Source organism: Neoarius graeffei, chromosome 1 (assembly GCF_027579695.1).
Source record: "Neoarius graeffei isolate fNeoGra1 chromosome 1, fNeoGra1.pri, whole genome shotgun sequence".
Lineage (NCBI taxonomy): Eukaryota > Metazoa > Chordata > Actinopteri > Siluriformes > Ariidae > Neoarius > Neoarius graeffei.
In genome coordinates, this window is record NC_083569.1 from 57,122,384 (window position 1) to 57,139,616 (window position 17,233).

General features: G+C 42.3%; 1 protein-coding gene across 3 annotated transcripts in view; it reads left to right on the top strand.

Annotated features, from left to right (window-relative positions):
- The window catches only part of ppargc1a (peroxisome proliferator-activated receptor gamma, coactivator 1 alpha), a 61,724-nt gene that overhangs the window by 33,883 nt on the left and 10,608 nt on the right, over nucleotides 1–17,233 (top strand). Inside the window, exons 3-7 of one of the 3 annotated variants that reach the window (XM_060935328.1) lie at nucleotides 6,865–7,059; nucleotides 8,421–8,537; nucleotides 10,685–11,867; nucleotides 12,724–12,769; nucleotides 12,968–13,041. In XM_060935328.1, the coding sequence (XP_060791311.1) occupies nucleotides 6,865–7,059; nucleotides 8,421–8,537; nucleotides 10,685–11,867; nucleotides 12,724–12,769; nucleotides 12,968–13,041 (1,615 nt within the window). The remainder of the gene's footprint in view (nucleotides 1–6,864; nucleotides 7,060–8,420; nucleotides 8,538–10,684; nucleotides 11,868–12,723; nucleotides 12,770–12,967; nucleotides 13,042–17,233) is intronic. The other 2 variants (XM_060935338.1, XM_060935347.1) reach the window with 2 other exon arrangements.

Here is a 17,233-nt window from a genome sequence, read left to right on the forward strand (position 1 = left end):
AACTTGGCTATCGGCTCATGTACAACTCGATTTTGTGGAATAACTGGTAAATATATTGCACAGAAGAAATATATTCCACTGTGACAAATATACTGTATTGAAATGTATATTGCACTTCAGGTGTGCCACTCATATCGACAGTGAATGTGAAGAGCAGGTAAATCAACACCTCTGGCTGTGTGCATCTTTTAAATGTGCTTCTTAAAAGCACTGTTGACACTAATGGAGTGGTCCAATAAGCAGTTGTGCTGCTCGTCAATACGTTTGACTGGTGAGAATTACCCCACAGCTCACTGCTGGGCCCGTCTTCACTTTTAAGTTTATTAGAACGAGAAATCGGTGCTGTGCTGATTTTGCTAAATGTGTCCTTTCAGGCTAAAAGAGAATCGCATTAGAGTTTGTGTCCAGCAAAAGGAGTGGAGGGGTTGGGATTTAATGCTGTGAGCGTTATGAAAAGTTAATCCATGAGATAGCCTGTCGTGATCATTGCCTCTGGAGCTTGCATGCATCAGTGGCCGGCTTGCAGGATCATTTGCAGGGGAAATGAGGTCTGAAATAGTGCTAGTGATTCCACTGGCCGAATCCTATTTTTGTAGTTGACAGATGAATGTTGTGCCATTTTGTTGCATGTGCTGTGACATTCTGTGCGAGACGCATTAGAATGTGACAGATTATATAAAACGAGCAGGATTCCCTCTTCTAGATTCTAGAAGATTCTAGATCGAGATTGTGTTCTACTTGATGTTAATCTCTGTTTTGTCCAGTGACTAGGAATCACCCTTTTTGTTTTTGTACTTATCTTGCCTGAGATGCTTTTTTTTTTTTTTATATCAGATATTCTTCTCTCCTAATCTGTCCTAGTCTCCCACGCAAACGCTGCTTAAGTGACGGTGCTATGACCAATCATTGTTCTGTGAGCAATTCACATATTGCTTTCAGTGACTTTGATTTATTTGCTGTGAAATCAGGGGGCAGGCTAATAACACAGAATGAAATTATTTGTTTATCAGATGTAATGTACTTTCTCAGGGGGTCTGAATCACTGTGACTCAATCGCTTTCACATACAAATATTTCTGCTTGTGATTAGCTGGTGTGTCAACTTGGTTAACCTCATCTGCGCCTTTGATATTTGTGTGTTTGTGTACACGTATGTGTGTGTGTGTGTGTGTGTGTGTACGAGAGAGAGATAAAGTGAGATAAATTCTGTTAGAGATAATGCATATCTCTTGTGAAAACCTATACTCCTTCATAGTGTTTTATAAAGCCTCAGCAAAGGGTTTTGGTTGTAAAACTCTTGAGTAACTCACCTAAATTTTATTACCTTTTGAATCCACTGTGTGTGTGTGTGTGTGTGTGTGTGTGTGTGTGTGTGTGTGTGTGTAGACACGCATCATACAAACATGAGCGCGGCTTACTACAAGAGCTTGCTTAAATTTTCTGTTTGTCTCAGGGTGCACAAGCTTATTTGGGAGCACGAAAAACATTTGCCTATTATCAGTGGCGTGAATTGTATCTTGGCACACACAGTGGCTTGGGTGGAACTCAATAAAAGAGTTACAACAAGGACGATTTCAAAGACAGCCTGTCTGATAACAAAAAGGGCTCACCTGATAATGAACGTCTCATAAGTGCTGCCTCGCCTCTGAGGCAAAGGCGCAGGGAGGAAGTGGAGATAGAGCGAAAGTGCCTGCCGCTTGCCAGCATCTTTTATGGCTAATTGAAGCATTTGGAGTAAAACTGCCATGAGTCGCACCCTTTCGAATGGAAGCAGGTTAATATATTGTGATCAGACAGTTAGCCCAGAATTGCTAAGATCTTTTTAATTCAGTGAAGGTTGTTAAAAAAGATAGGAAAGCAAACAGTCTTCTATTTTTCCTCCCAACTGGCCTTACAACAATCTCACTGAGAGAAAGATCATAGCATATACTGTTACTGTGAGTAATTCTTTATTCAAGCATCTGCCCCTGACCGGAGATCTCGGTTTCATTTGGCCTGTCATTTACACTCTGAACTGAACTCCGTGAATGAAAGCTACCAGAGGTAATGATGAGCAATGAGTGATGAAATAACAGTTCAGTTGTTGCAACTTTGTGATAAGATTCAACAGTTTTGTGATTTTGATTGTCGGTTACTCTATGTCCTCTGCTATGGCTTCTTAGACACAGTAGGCACTTTCAGACAAAACAGTTCTAGCGACACAGACTATGTTCAGACTGCACCCTGAAACGACCCATATCCGATTTTTTTGCCCATATGCGACCTGTATCCGATTTGTTATTGACAATCTGAACGACACAGATCCGATTTTTTCACATGCGACCCAGGCCGCTTGGATATGTGGTCCTAATTCCGATGCATATCCGTTATTTTCACATGCGACTGCAGTCTGACCGGACAGGTCGCATTCATGCGACCTACACGTCATCAACAAGAGACAAACGTCACTATTCTGCGTTGGCTAATCCCGCCTCTTTGGTGGAAAACAACAACATTTGTACAGTTTTCAGAATTTAAATAGACTTTTACAGAATTGATCAAGCTAATGGTGGATTTGGTAGGGACCTGGATGTTTATCTGTTAGCCTGATTAAATAAAACAGTTTCTATAACTGATTTATAACTTAAACCATCCTGTATTACAAGATTATAAGATTGTTCTGGAAATTTCCAGTAATTTGACACCTTCGGTCTCATTAGTCTGCTGTTAATCAGATTATTGTGTGAGTTCCGCCGCCGCCACAAAAACCACATCGCCAGGTCTCGCCTCATCTCCATAGCAAACTGCACTGGTGTTTATGCACCTTGAGCCAGCGCTGAGAGAAGTTGCAGAATTCAGCTGGCTATAAACAATCTAAATAAATATTTATAAAAATGTAGAAAAAGTTTATTAATATGACGAAATAAATATGTGCAAATTATTAAGCCTGAATTAAGAGTTTGGTAATACAGCGGCCGTATCCCAAACGACTGCCTACTGAAGCTCGAGTGCACTATATAGAGTTTAAAAATCCATTACTTCCTAGTAACATGTAGTGCACTTATATAGAAATTAGAGAGACATTTAGGAGTCAACCCTCGTTACCAGGCTACACGGTTTCATTTCAGTTCAGAAACAAAAACACACACGAGACGTCACACTTTAACACTAACCAGATAATTAAACAAACAAACAAAAAAAAGAAATCATTAAACATGAAGAGTGCGCTTTTTTTTTGTTTACGTATTACGTAGATGTGCTTATTACGTGTCAATTTGCGCATGCGGGACACTTTTGGGTCGTTCTCCGTTCATATTGGAGATCGCATGCAAGTCTCATATAATGGGTGATGTGAACGGCCTAACAAAAAAAAATCGGATTTCACAACAAATCGGATATGGGTCGTTTCAGGTTGCAGTCTGAACGTAGTGTTATTGAGAGGAAATACCTACCGGGAAGCTCCTCCGAGAACTACATACTTTCAGGGACTTTTTTTTTCTGTTTGCGTTCACACTGTCAGGAGAAAGAGAGCATCAAAATCGTACTGCATTTCCGTATAGGCACAATAAAGCCTGGAATTCACTGTTGGTCTATTTGTCTGAGGGGGTGGGGTGGGGGGGTGTTAAATTTTTTTAATGCTAACGTTAAGAGATTTTGTTTACATGGCTAACGTTTTACCCAGATTTTTAAAAATGGTGGTTGCCAGTGTGGAATTGGCTTGTGTTCAACCAGTCAATGTACACTTACATCTGGACCAAGTCGCTCAAAACGGTATTTTAAGAACAACGATCGTTCTCAGTTCCTGCAGTGCAGACACACAAAAAAGTGGGAACTTCCTTCAACAGTTCTAAGAACTATGAAGAAGTTCCTCAAGTCTGAAAGCGTCTCATATTAGATTAGATTAGATTAGATTAGATAAAACTTTATTGATCCCTTTGGGAGGGTTCCCTCAGGGAAATTAAGATTCCAGCAGCATCATTACAGATAAACAGAGAAAAGAGAGAAAAACTTCTAGATAAATTAAAATAAATTAAGTATTTACATCTCATCTCATCTCATTATCTCTAGCTGCTTTATCCTTCTACAGGGTCGCAGGCAAGCTGGAGCCTATCCCAGCTGACTACGGGCGAAAGGCGGGGTACACCCTGGACAAGTCGCCAGGTCATCACAGGGCTGACACATAGACACAGACAACCATTCACACTCACATTCACACCTACGCTCAATTTAGAGTCACCAGTTAACCTAACCTGCATGTCTTTGGACTGTGGGGGAAACCGGAGCACCCGGAGGAAACCCACGCAGACACGGGGAGAACATGCAAACTCCACACAGGAAGGCCCTCGCCGGCCCCGGGGCTCGAACCCAGGACCTTCTTGCTGTGAGGCGACAGCGCTAACCACTACACCACCGTGCCACCCTTAAGTATTTACATATACAAATATAAAAAGAATAAGATATGGGGATGAGGGGGGGAAGGAGGGGGAAGAAGAAGGGGGAAAAAAAAGGTGGGGAGAAGGGGGGGGCGCGGCGGCAGGAGAGATATTGCACTTTATATTGCACGTTGTCCGGTATTGCTTATTGTTAGGCTAGGCTACTGCTCCTTCCCGTCCTCTGTCCTCCTGTTCCCCCTCCTCCCCCCCAGAGAGGAGTTGTACAGTCTGATGGCGTGAGGGACAAAGGAGTTTTTGAGTCTGTTCGTCCTGCACTTGGGAAGGAGCATTCGGTCACTGAACAGGCTCCTCTGGTTGCTGATGACGGTGTGCAGAGGGTGACCAGCAATGGGTACAACTTTGAGCTCGCTGTGTTGTGATGCAAATTATGACTGATATTTTTCAGCATTCTATATATGTAGTACACCTCTGTCAGCATTAAATTATGATCCCCCTTTTCTGTTTGTGAAACCAGACACTTTTAGTGTTGTTCTTATACCTGGAGGTGTCTGGATTTGTGTTCTTCTGGAGTATGACCTAGATCTCACGATCTAGAACACAAGAACCTCATCTCTTTTATATCTTGACTAGATAACAGTTTGGAAACTTTGAACCAAACCTAAAGTAGAAACCAAGCAATATTCAAAATAATTCTGAAGGTTTTCTGATCTAATTGACATGCTATGAACTATTCCATCCATCCATCCATCCATCCATCCATCCATCCATCCATCCATCCATCCATCCATCCATCATCTCTAGCCGCTTATCCTGTTCTACAGGGTCGCAGGCAAGCTGGAGCCTATCCCAGCTGACTATGGGCGAGAGGCGGAGTACACCCTGGACAAGTCGTCAGGTCATCGCAGGGCTGATACAGAGACAAACAGCCATTCACACTCACGTTCACACCTACGGTCAATTTAGAGTCACCAGTTAACCTAACCTGCATGTCTTTGGACTGTGGGGGAAACTGGAGCACCCAGAGGAAACCCACGCGGACACGGGGAGAACATGCAAACTCAACACAGAAAGGCCCTCGCCGGCCGCTGGGCTCGAACCCGGACCTTCTTGCTGTGAGGCAACAGTGCTATGAACTATTTTCAATTGAAATTATGGATTTCATATTGAATTGCTGATAGATAGGATTGAATAAACCAAAGTGGTAGAAGTGATAGAAAACCATCAGACATCCTGCTAATTCACAGGCTAGTATTCTCCCCAAAGCAATTTTATCTCCAGCCCTCGGAGGCGCCATTGTCTGTTGGTTATCTCTGAAATTTGTCATCATTTTCTATATTGAATAAGGATAAGGGCAGAACGGTGCTATCTTCTCAGTGAAGTTGCAGTTTGTACTGAAAACGTGCCTGTCAGTGGTTCATCAAATTCTACTGCTATCAGCTCCTGGGGTCATCTAAATAGGGAGAGATAAGTGAAATAGCCTCTGTTTTGATTTCTCAGAAGCTGTTCCCATGAGGATAGTGTCATGCTGGCATTGTAATCTATTCAGCTATGAATAAAAAGAGAATCAAATAGGGTGATGGTTGCACATGAGATACTCGCTATCGGCAAGTGATGTTAATCCTGTGGTGTACATAAAAAGATTTGTTCTTGTTGGGATGCATGCACCATGACCTGTGGCAGTTGGGGTGTTTATCTTCCGTGGTTGTTAAGTCCCATGGGATTTGGCAGTGGAACTTTCAGTCACAACTCCTCCTCCTCCCCTGGTTCTATTCCTCAGTTACTGCCTCTCCCATGTTGCCATGACCACTACCCGAGGAAATTGCCTCAGCAGTATAGATTTGCTATATTTGAGATAATCGGGCATTTTCATTTTGGTGTTTTTGGCAGTGGATCGTCTGTATTGTCACTTTGCGAGCACTGCTTAAAAATATCACATTCATTTAGCATTAGTGGATAATCTCAAAGTCTATGGATTGTTCAGCTCGGGTCAGCTCCCTTCTGTGGAGACAGAGTTAAAGACTAAAGCAACTTTCCTTCCATTGTTCCCCCTCCCTCTCCTTCTCTTTCCCTGGGTAGTTGCTGTGTGTCAGCCCAGTTAATAGGTTTCTTTTGGGAGATATTATTTTGGTCCAGTAAGCTGCATGCTTAATGTATGACTGACAGCACTGACTCATGTGGATAAGGCAATTTGTAGTTGAAAGAAATTTCAGTGCACACTTTTCCATATAACACTGCAGCAAAAAAAAAAAAAAAAAAAAAAAAAAATATATATATATATATATATATATATATATATATATATATATATATATATATATATATATAAATAATAAATAAGCCCTGCATATTCTACTAACAACAGCAGAGTAGCGCCCCTCCCTCTCATGGTCATGCGAGCACAAAGCGAGGCAGAAATCGACTTTTCCAAACTAAACTGTTCTATTTTCTCCCTCTGTTCTTTTTCTCTCCCATTTCCTTTGCCACTTTCTAAGAAGATAGATGAAGAAAATGAGGCCAACTTGCTGGCAGTGCTCACAGAAACCCTGGACAGTATCCCCGTGGACGAGGACGGATTGCCTTCGTTTGAAGCCCTGGCAGATGGGGACGTGACCAACGCCAGCGATCAGAGCTGTCCCTCCACCCCCGATGGCTCACCACGCACCCCAGAGCCAGAGGAGTCCTCCTTGGTAAGGCTTCCTCTTTCCCTCTGCTTCTGCCTGCTTCATAATCCCCTCCTACCACAAACCATGTCCATTCCTTTTGTTTGGCACACTCTGTGTTTCCCTTGCTTTCCCCTGCCTGGCCCTCACATACACCAGATAAGGAGATGCTGCAGGCCTGTGACCAAAAACGGGTACGAGTTCTGTAGGCAGACCCTCTGGCAGGACCAGTGTCACGGCTGTGTTCAGAAATAAGCCATGCAGCACAAATAAAGGGCAAATTAAAGTGGATCTCTGTTCCTGTTGTTAATCTTATTGTGTATTATTTCAGAAATCCTGGCATTATGGGCCAGCAGACCATACTAAATATTATGTAAAGAGGAAAAGTTTGTTTGTATTTAAAAAAAAAAAAATCATTGAAGGTTTGAGGCAGTGGAGAAGCTGTCTGTTACTGGGAATCTTTCATGACTAGGTTAACATACTTGGGGCCTCTGCATGCTCTTGCGACAAGGCTTTCACAGATAGCTTTTCGCAGACAGTTGTAATTTATCGTTGAGCGGGGAGTAATAGGCGTGCGCGATGTTATTCACCGCCACAGCGCAAGGGGGCGCGAAGTCGTGAAATCGCTAGGAGTAGTTGGTGGGTGTGGTTAGTGGAGTGTTTATCCTCTGGTTACTTATAATGACTAGAACTGGAGTCGTATAGATGTACGTACTTCCTCACTTTCTCGATCAACCGCTCTTCGTGCTGCTCCATCTTCGCTCGTGTTTTTAAAAATGGCGGTAGTGAAAACAAACCAAACCGGGAAAGTAGGGAAGCGGAAGTGCGTGTACAGCAGATGTAGAGTGGACCAATCAGAGCCCTCTTGTCTGCGACGCTGTCTGCGAGGCTTCTGCGGTGGTCACAATTTTTGGGAGGTGCGCGCAGAGCGTCTACGAAGGGGGGGGGCTACGCAGACGCCGTCTGCGACGCCATCTGCGAGGACTGCGTTGTCAGCATAAATTGGCCTTTAAGGCTGCTAGTCCCATGCTTGCAACATATTCTTAGAAATTTACTTATTTTTAATTGGTATATATGTTACTGTACACCTCACGGGTACTCACTACCATTGTCCACCATGTTTTCATGTTTTCAACAGCTACTCATAGCAGGCATGTAGTTTCAATATAGAAAGTACTTCTGGGTATTGATGTACAGTATCATGGCCAAACAGGAACAACTATATCTGAGGATCACCAAAAGTATTAGAACAACAAATCTAAATACATTTCTTTTGCATTATAAATGATTTCAGTCGTGTGACTGTATCTGTAATTATTTGGATATTTTTTAATCCAGTTTATTTCTCTTAATGCCTATTATATAATTGTTTCTTGGTTCTTTTGCAGCTAAAGCAACTCCTTTTGGCTCCACCAAACTCTCAGCTCAGCTATAATCAATACCCAGGCGGTAAGGCACAGAACCATGCAGCCAGCAACCACAGAATACGATCAGCTGTTACCAAGGTATCTACATGCCACATTCTTCATCCAAGTCCTGTTCTCTAATCCTACAAGTAACATCAGTGAAGTGATAGCATTCTGTTAAATTTGTCCTTAAATTTGGACTTATCGTCTATCGGTACAGTATGTGCTGCATATTTAAAAAAATCATACAGTGGTGCTTGAAAGTTTGTGAACCCTTTAGAATTTTCTATATTTCTGTATAAATATGACCTAAAACATCATCAGATTTTCGCACAAGTCCTAAAAGTAGATAAAGAGAACCCAGTTAAACAAATGAGACAAAAATATTATATTTGGTCATTTATTTATTGAGGAAAATGATCCAATATTACATATCTGTGAGTGGCAAAAGTATGTGAACCTTTGCTTTCAGTATCTGGTGTGAGCCCCTTGTGCAGCAATAACTGCAACTAAATGTTTCCGGCAACTGTTGATCAGTCCTGCACACCGGCTTGGAGGAATTTTAGCCCATTCCTCCATACAGAACAGCTTCAACTCTGGGATGTTGGTGGGTTTCCTCACATGAACTGCTCGCTTCAGGTCCTTCCACAAAATTTCGATTGGATTAAGGTCAGGACTTTGACTTGGCCATTCCAAAAGATTACCTTTATTCTTCTTTAACCATTCTTTGGTAGAATGACTTGTGTGCATAGGGTCGTTGTCTTGCTGCATGACCCACCTTCTCTTGAGATTCAATTCATGGACAGATGTCCTGACATTTTCCTTTAGAATTCTCTGGTATAATTCAGAATTCATTGTTCCATCAGTGATGTCAAGCTGTCCTGGCCCAGATGCAGTAAAACAGGCTCAAACCATGATACTACCACCACCATGTTTCACAGATGGGATAAGGTTCTTATGCTGGAATGGAATGTTTTTCTTTCTCCAAACGTAACGCTTCTCATTTAAACCATAAAGTTCTATTTTGGTCTCATCCGTCAAAACATTTTTCCAATAGCCTTCTGGCTTGTCCACATGATCTTTAGCAAACTGCAGACGAGCAGTAATGTTTTTTTTGGAGAGCAGTGGCTTTCTCCTTGCAACCCTGCCATGCACACCATTGTTGTTCAGTGTTTTCCTGATGGTGGACTCATGAACATTAACATTATCCAATGTGAGCGAGGCCTTCAGTCACTTAGAAGTTACCCTGGGGTCCTTTGTGACCTCACCGACTATTACACACCTTGCTCTTGGAGTGATCTTTGTTGGTTGACCACTCCTGGGGAGGGTAACAATGGTCTTGAATTTCCTCCATTTGTACACAATCTGTCTGACTGTGGATTGGTGGAGTCCAAACTCTTTAGAGATGGTTTTGTAACCTTTTCCAGCCTGATGAGCATCAACAACGCTTTTTCTGAGATCCTCAGAAATCTCCTTTATTCATGCCATGATACACTTCCACAAACATGTGTTGTGAAGCTCAGACTTTGATAGATCCCTGTTCTTTAAATAAAACAGGGTGCCCACTCACACCTGATTGTCATCCCATTGATTGAAAAACACTTGACTCTAATTTCACCTTCAAATTAACTGCTAATCCTAGAGGTTCACATACTTTTGCCACTCACAGATGTGTAATATTGGATCATTTTCCTCAATAAATAAATGACCAAATATAATATTTTTGTCTCATTTGTTTAACGGGGTTCTCTTTATCTACTTTTAGGACTTGTGTGAAAATCTGTTGATGTTTTAGGTCATATTAATGCAAAAATATAGAAAATTCTAAAGGGTTCACAAACTTTCAAGCACCACTGTACATGTACATATTAGGTATATTGTCTGTAAAATTTGATTAGTGACCTATGCTTGTTTTATACATCACACGCTGCCCTTCCACATATATTCACACGGTTTTCTTTGAGGGAGTTCATTTTCTTTAATGACTCCTCTGGTTCTGGAGCCCTGCACATGGCAGTCTCTCAGAGGACACTGAGCTGTTTTCCTCCTACCACCAGCATGCCGAACTCACAGGAGCTATTCCGAGACCTCGTAATTAAGATGATGGGCAATATATGCTCACATTGCTGTGTGCAGAGACAGCATCATAACTGCACTGACTTCCTGTTTTTTTCTCTCTTTCTTCTCTCCCTCTTTCGCCCTCATGCTTTCTGTGTGTATCTCTCTCTCTTATTCATATTATTTAGACAGACAACCCCTGGAACAGCAAACAAAGAGGAGTCTGCCCCCAGCCAAACCGGCTGGTGAGACGTCCGTGCACTGAATTGCTCAAGTACCTCACTGCCAGCGATGATGCCTTGCATACAAGAGCCAGTGAAGCCAAGAGCACCTGGTCAGGCTGTGACAAGGACAGGGGTGGGCCTGGTACCTCCTTCTGTTCGTCGTCTTCCTCTCCATCTTCTTCATCCACTTCCTCTTTCTCCTCTTTGTCCTCCTGTTCCTCATCTACCGCCTCAAAGAAGAAGCCCTCCTCTGCCTCCCTGTCAACGCAGCAGCAGCAGCAGCAGCTGGCAGTGCAGGCCCAGAGAGGTGAGAGCCAGGCAGCTGGGGCATATAGTGTGGCTGGTGAGGGGGCAGGGCAGTGGCGGAGGTGTATACATGGGGAGCAGTCCACCCCTGTTGTGCCATCCTGTGGAAGTGGCTGTAGCCACACCTGCTCCAGTGAAGAGGGGAGGTCACCGCAGGGTGCTGACACAGGCAGCCTGGCTGCCGCCCGCTTCATTAGGTATATGCACTCTTACTCTCTCCCGCCTAGAGAGATGGGTCGCGCAGGCAGCTGTGGCCGTTGTCTTGAGGCGGGCGGCTGGGCTGGGGCCAGCCATGCTGACAGGCACATCACAATAACTATTAGGAAGAGGAGGCAAGCGCAAGAGCATCCCATGCTCAGCCAGCTACTGACCTCCAGACCCAAGCCAGCCCGTTATCGGGCCCACCTGCAAATATCCAGTGTGTCCCAGACAGACAAGCAAGATCCACCCAAAACACCTCCTAGAGACAAAGGGTGGGATGGGCACATAGTGAACGATAGTCAGGAACATCAGATTATAAACCCAATTCAGGACTTCCAGGAACCTAGTCAAGCTAACTCAACAGACCTTGAGCTTTCAGCCTTGGCTGACTTGGACATAGAAAGTTTGTTTATGAAATTTGAGCAGAATATCGAAGGGTCGAAATTTAAATTGGGGCAAAATGGGGTGGATGTTCATGATGATGTCTTAGTCAGTCCCCTGTCATTCCATGGGGGCTGGCCAAGTCCGCTTTTCCAAGACTCTTTAGTTCCAGAGCACACCCCCTCCACCATACAAGAGCAGAACCCACACAGACAGGCAGACTGCAGGCACCCCGATGACCAGGTTCCACCACCGTTAGGTAATCATTGCTGCATCCCTGCCCTCTGTCTCTCTTCTGCCTCTCCTCCTCTAACTGCTTCCCAGTTTGACTACAGACTAACCCTGATGCTAACAAACTAGTTTTGCCCTGAAATACAAATTATGCCGCAAGTTGCGTAATTCATTCCAAAGTGCATCATTGTAAGCAGACAAAAGAAATGAGCTAGAAATGCTTTTTCTCCCAAACGCAATTGGAGTTGACCACGATTTAGCATTGAACAAGAAAAGTATGCTCAACTTCCGTGCAGTCTTGGGCAAACATGGCTGCCTTGACACAGTTATCTAATTGAGAGACATTCCCCTAGCTGCAGTCGAAGACAGTCGCAGCCTCAGGCAACTGCACATGCTTCCTCGACTCTTCTTTCTTCTCCTGCTTTGGTTTAAAATGCATGCCAAATATTTTACACCTCAGTTGGGTTTCCACCATTGCCATTTGTAATATATGTGTGCTGTTTGTTTTCCTTTTCAACTCATTTTGTTTCTTTCTTTCTTTATTTGCTTTCTGTCTTTCTGTGTTGTGGGGGAACTTTCACATGGGTTAGATGTCTGGACTCATGCCATCATTTCATCTTGCCTCAAAAAACCGAACAGTCAAACCAAAAAAAAAAAAAAATTAATAAAACAAACAAATGAAGGGGTCAAGTTAGAAAACATTAGTTTCCTTTTAAATTGCTGGCTCGATTAAAAACTCGAGCCGCTTTGTATCGGGTTGGGAAAGCCACATCATCACTGTTAATGATCAAAACCTAAAATTTATTTGTAGATGTGGACCTGATATCTTTTAGGCGCAGTGTGAACTAGTTAATTAATTACCCATGCTCCTTTGTGTTCTACAGCCAAACCAACCACCTTGCCACTTCCTTTGACCCCAGAGTCTCCAAAGTAAGTGAGTTTTTCCACCATTTTTATAGAGCAGACAAAATCTGAACTAAAACACCAAACAAACAAACCAAAAAAAAAACCGATCTCAAACGTCAATGAGGCAATTTTTTAGAATTCATCGTCATTTGTAAGACCACACAATCATTTAAAAGTGCATCTTCCACTGGCATTATATCAGTTCCTTTTTATGTGTTGCAGTGACCACAAGGGATCTCCATTTGAGAGCAAGACCATTGAACGCACATTGAGTGTGGAAATCTCTGGAACCCCAGGTAGGCAAAAGAAATTTTCCATATAACATCCTATAGCATCCTACAGCATTGATAGACAGTCCCTCTTCCTCATAATGAGCGAAACTGAAGCAATTTTTTAAAAATTCCTTTTATCATGCAATTTGGTTTGCTGACGTTACATATACTGTATTGTTGCAGTCTGGTGATTACATTAGAGACACTGCCCCAATTTTCACTGTTGTGTCCAGTATTTATGGCACTGGTATCATTTGTCAAATGGGGTCAATGAATAGGGATTTTAGTATTCCTATTGACATAATTTCTATCCATTATATATTTATTAATAAAAAGAGTATTGGTGAAAGCTATCAGCAAAAAGTAATTAAAGTCAAATGAAGTAAATGTCAGTTGAAGCTAAAACACAAGGCTTCAGCAGTTCTCTTCCTTTACTCTCTCTCTTTCCATCTCAGTGTAAATCATGCAGATGATTATTCCAGTAGCCCCCATGCAGAGATTAATCATTGCTGGTCAATAAAAACAAAATGGCTGCCCTTTTCTTCTCCCAGTGTGTCAGAATGAATGGGCCATTTGATATTCATTTACCATGTACCACTGAGTAATGGTCGCTCAGTAATGTGCACAGGTTTGACCTACCCAATGAGATTCAAGGTAACACTTACCGTATGTTTGGTAGTTGACATATACTGAGAAGACCTCCTGGACTTTCAGAAGGTTTTGGGGAATCTATAGTTGTTTCAGCTTCTTTTTATTTGACCTTGTTTAGAAATCTGACAGGTGGCACGGTGGTGCAGTGGTTAGCAATGCCGCCTCACAGCAAGAAGATTCTGTTTTTGAACCTTGCAGCCAACTGGAGCCATCCTGTGTGGACTGTGCATGTTCTTCACATCCCTTTCACTGTCCAAAGGCATGTGGATTACATCAACTGGCTACTGTAAATTGCCCATAGGTGTGAATGTGAGCATGAATGCTTGTTCATTTCTGGGTTGTTTCACAATCAGGGTAGACTTTTTGGGTCCACAATAGTCCAAAAATCAACCCTCAGATTTTTGTGTTTCTCTGCTGCCAAAAATGACCTTTTGAGATGGAAATTAACTGGGCAGAATTTCAGAGCTACAGGTCATATACTGGGCATGTTACTTGTGGTGAGAAGACAGCAGCATATAGTGTATTTCTAAAATTGATCCACTTTCTTATAGTCCACAAGAGTAAGGTATACAAAGTGAAAAATTATTGAAACGCCAGTGATTTTAAGTATAAATTTTCAAGTATTGTGTAGCAATGTTTGTACATGGTGGTAACTGTAATAACAACTAAAGTGGTGACGATCCTTGTGGTTTTCTGGAGAGGACACTTTTTGACGGATACATATTTCAGTCATTACATTACAGGCATTTAGTAGACGCTCTTATCCAGAGTGACGTATAGCAAGTGCAAAAGAAATGCTGAACTTCTAGACAAGAAAGTTCTAGTGCCAAGTGAACAAGTGACAATAACACTTGGTGTAATATTCTGTTGAAGTAACAATCAAACGGCCAAGGAAAACAAGCCAACCATACAAACGAACTGAAACGAAAGTACAACGAAACGAAAGTACAACTAAGCAGAGAAAAATAAAACCCCAATGACTAACCCTAAGTCATCGTGACCAGGCTAGACAGTACACAGCCTGGGTTGGTCAAGACCGCTATGCGATTACACAGTAAGCAGGGGAGAGGTGTAGCCTGAAAAGGTGGGCTTTCAGTCTGCGCTTGAAGGTGGTCAGGAAGTCGGAAGTTCTGACCCCGATGGGAAGGTCATTCCACCAATGGGGAGCCAGGACAGACAGCCGTCTTGAGTGGGCTGGGCAGGAGCAAAGAGGAGGAGGGGCCAGGCGACTAGTAGCAGCGGCGTATGGTGATCGGATCAGTCTCTGGAGGTATGCTGGACCTAGCCCCTTGACTGCCCGGTAAGCTGTGACAGGTAGCCAGTGATGGGCAGCATTGAAGCTCTGCTGCAAATGCGTCTTGCATCTGTTTTTTACTGTGCATCAACAGAGTATTCTGCTTCAAAAGAGACAAATATTTTCTGAAAAAAAAAAAAATATGTACAACCTCAGCATATGGTGAGTGTTTTCCAGAGAGGACATTTTTGACAGACAAAAGATACAGTCGGAAGCACTTAGTTTACAAAAAAAATGTAACTTCCACTTAAAATGTCTTTCTATTGTGAATGAAAGTATATGTCCCAAAGTAAAACCTAGTTAGTGCTAAAAAATACAATTTTAAAATTAACCAGTAAAATCTAAGTATAATAATTAAAGTAGAATTAAATGAAATGACCACAAGCTCAAAACTGAGCCCGCATTTGACTCTTACAAACATATTTATAAGAACTTATAAGAGACGTTACTGCTGTAGATAGGGCTGGTTGGTCCCTGTAAAATAAGTTATGAGAAACTCCAGCATATACAGTATACACTGGACCTAGTTGCAGGAGTCCGTCAGTGTTATTCAAAAAGACAACCATGACTGTGAAACAACCTCTCTGTGATAGCCTGATAGATTCATGACCTGCCCAGGGTGTACCCCGCCTCTCGCCCAAAGCCATCTCGGATTGGTTCCAGCTTCCTCTGTGACCCTAATAGATAGGTGGTATAGCTAATGCATGGATGGATGGATAACAAATCGAACTCTTGTCTCGTTTTAACATTATTTCTAAAATTACACGCTACACTATGGTCTCCTGAAGTCAGGTTTAGAAGTCGTCAGGAACTGTTAAGTTTTGTCTCTGTTTATTGCATATGGGTGTTTCTCCTAGCCTGAGGCAAACTCCAGCTCCATGTAGTACTAAAGAGAGATATAGTGCATATGTTCTCATACTCATTTCCCTCTTGAACAACACAGATTTGTGATTAGATATTTTTAGAGATTAAAGCAGTTATCAAGGCAAGAACTTCAATCCACTTCTTTCCACTTAAATATTAGTTCTGTCCTGTTGAACATTCCCAAGGCCTACCTTAAGCTTTCCATGCTGAGATAATGCAGAGAAATGTGGAGAATAATTGCTACATCAGCCTGGATGATATTTAATAAGTTATAAGTATGTCTTGCAGAGATATTTTAGTCAAACTAAATGTTCATCTAGCCAGCAAAAATCAGCATGTTGACTTCCTGAAGTTCTGTAGCAGTGACAGTTTCTGCCAGAGTTTTAGCCAAACACCTGTAGAGTCTTTAGAGTAGGTGTTTTAATATTGCTCCCTAATCCCCTCCTCTCTAATAAATTTACTGTGGGCGGCTGGTGCCTTAACCGTAGTATCTATGGCACCTAGAACAGTCAGCATGTTACTCCTTGCATGGCTTTTTGCACCAGCTACGTGAGCTGTAGGTAATAATTAATCCAGAGGTACGTGTGCATGTTGTACATGGGTAGAAACCGATGGGGAAAAAGATAATAATAATAAATAACCAGAAACCCACAGTTGTATTTTTCTTAATGTTACATCCATCACTAACTGAGTGGGGTGTATTTATTATTAACTTATTTTGAAGGCAATAAGGAATCTTATCTTACTATTCTTTGCACATTCTTTTGCCACGATGGTGTGTCACGCATGCATGAAAAGTTCTTCTGGAATGGAAAGAGTGGCTATCCTCAAGTTACAGCTAAGTCTCTAGTTAGCCTCAAGTAAATAATGATCGTGCCTAGATCATCACAAATCCAGCAGGCCATCCCATGAAAATAAGGGATGCAAGCAGTGTCAGACACAGAAGACTGAACAGATATCAAATATACATCTAGATCATTTCCAGACAGGAACGACATAGAGATAAGAAGTAGTATAGAGAGGGTTCAGTTGTTTGTGCAAGTGCATTAACAATGTCATAAAATGGCACATCTCAGGATTTCTCATATAACTGCCATCTGGTGCCACATAAATCTGTTGGGACTGCCGTAGGGGGATGAGGTAGCAGAGCCAAGGAGAATGATAATACGTTCCCCAGCAGCCACCAAGTTCCGATTCCAGATTCAAAGGCGTGCAGTTGAGATAGATACCAGAGTGAGCCACCAACATCCAGGTTCCTTGAGAATGTAGATCTTTTAAGATGATTCTCAGTGAACTTGTACAATCAGTTGCTATTAAACAGAAGTTTTCTATACACATTCAGTTGCTCTTGTTATTGCGATATGTACAATATGACCAATTTTTAGAAAGTGGGTTATCCAAACTCAC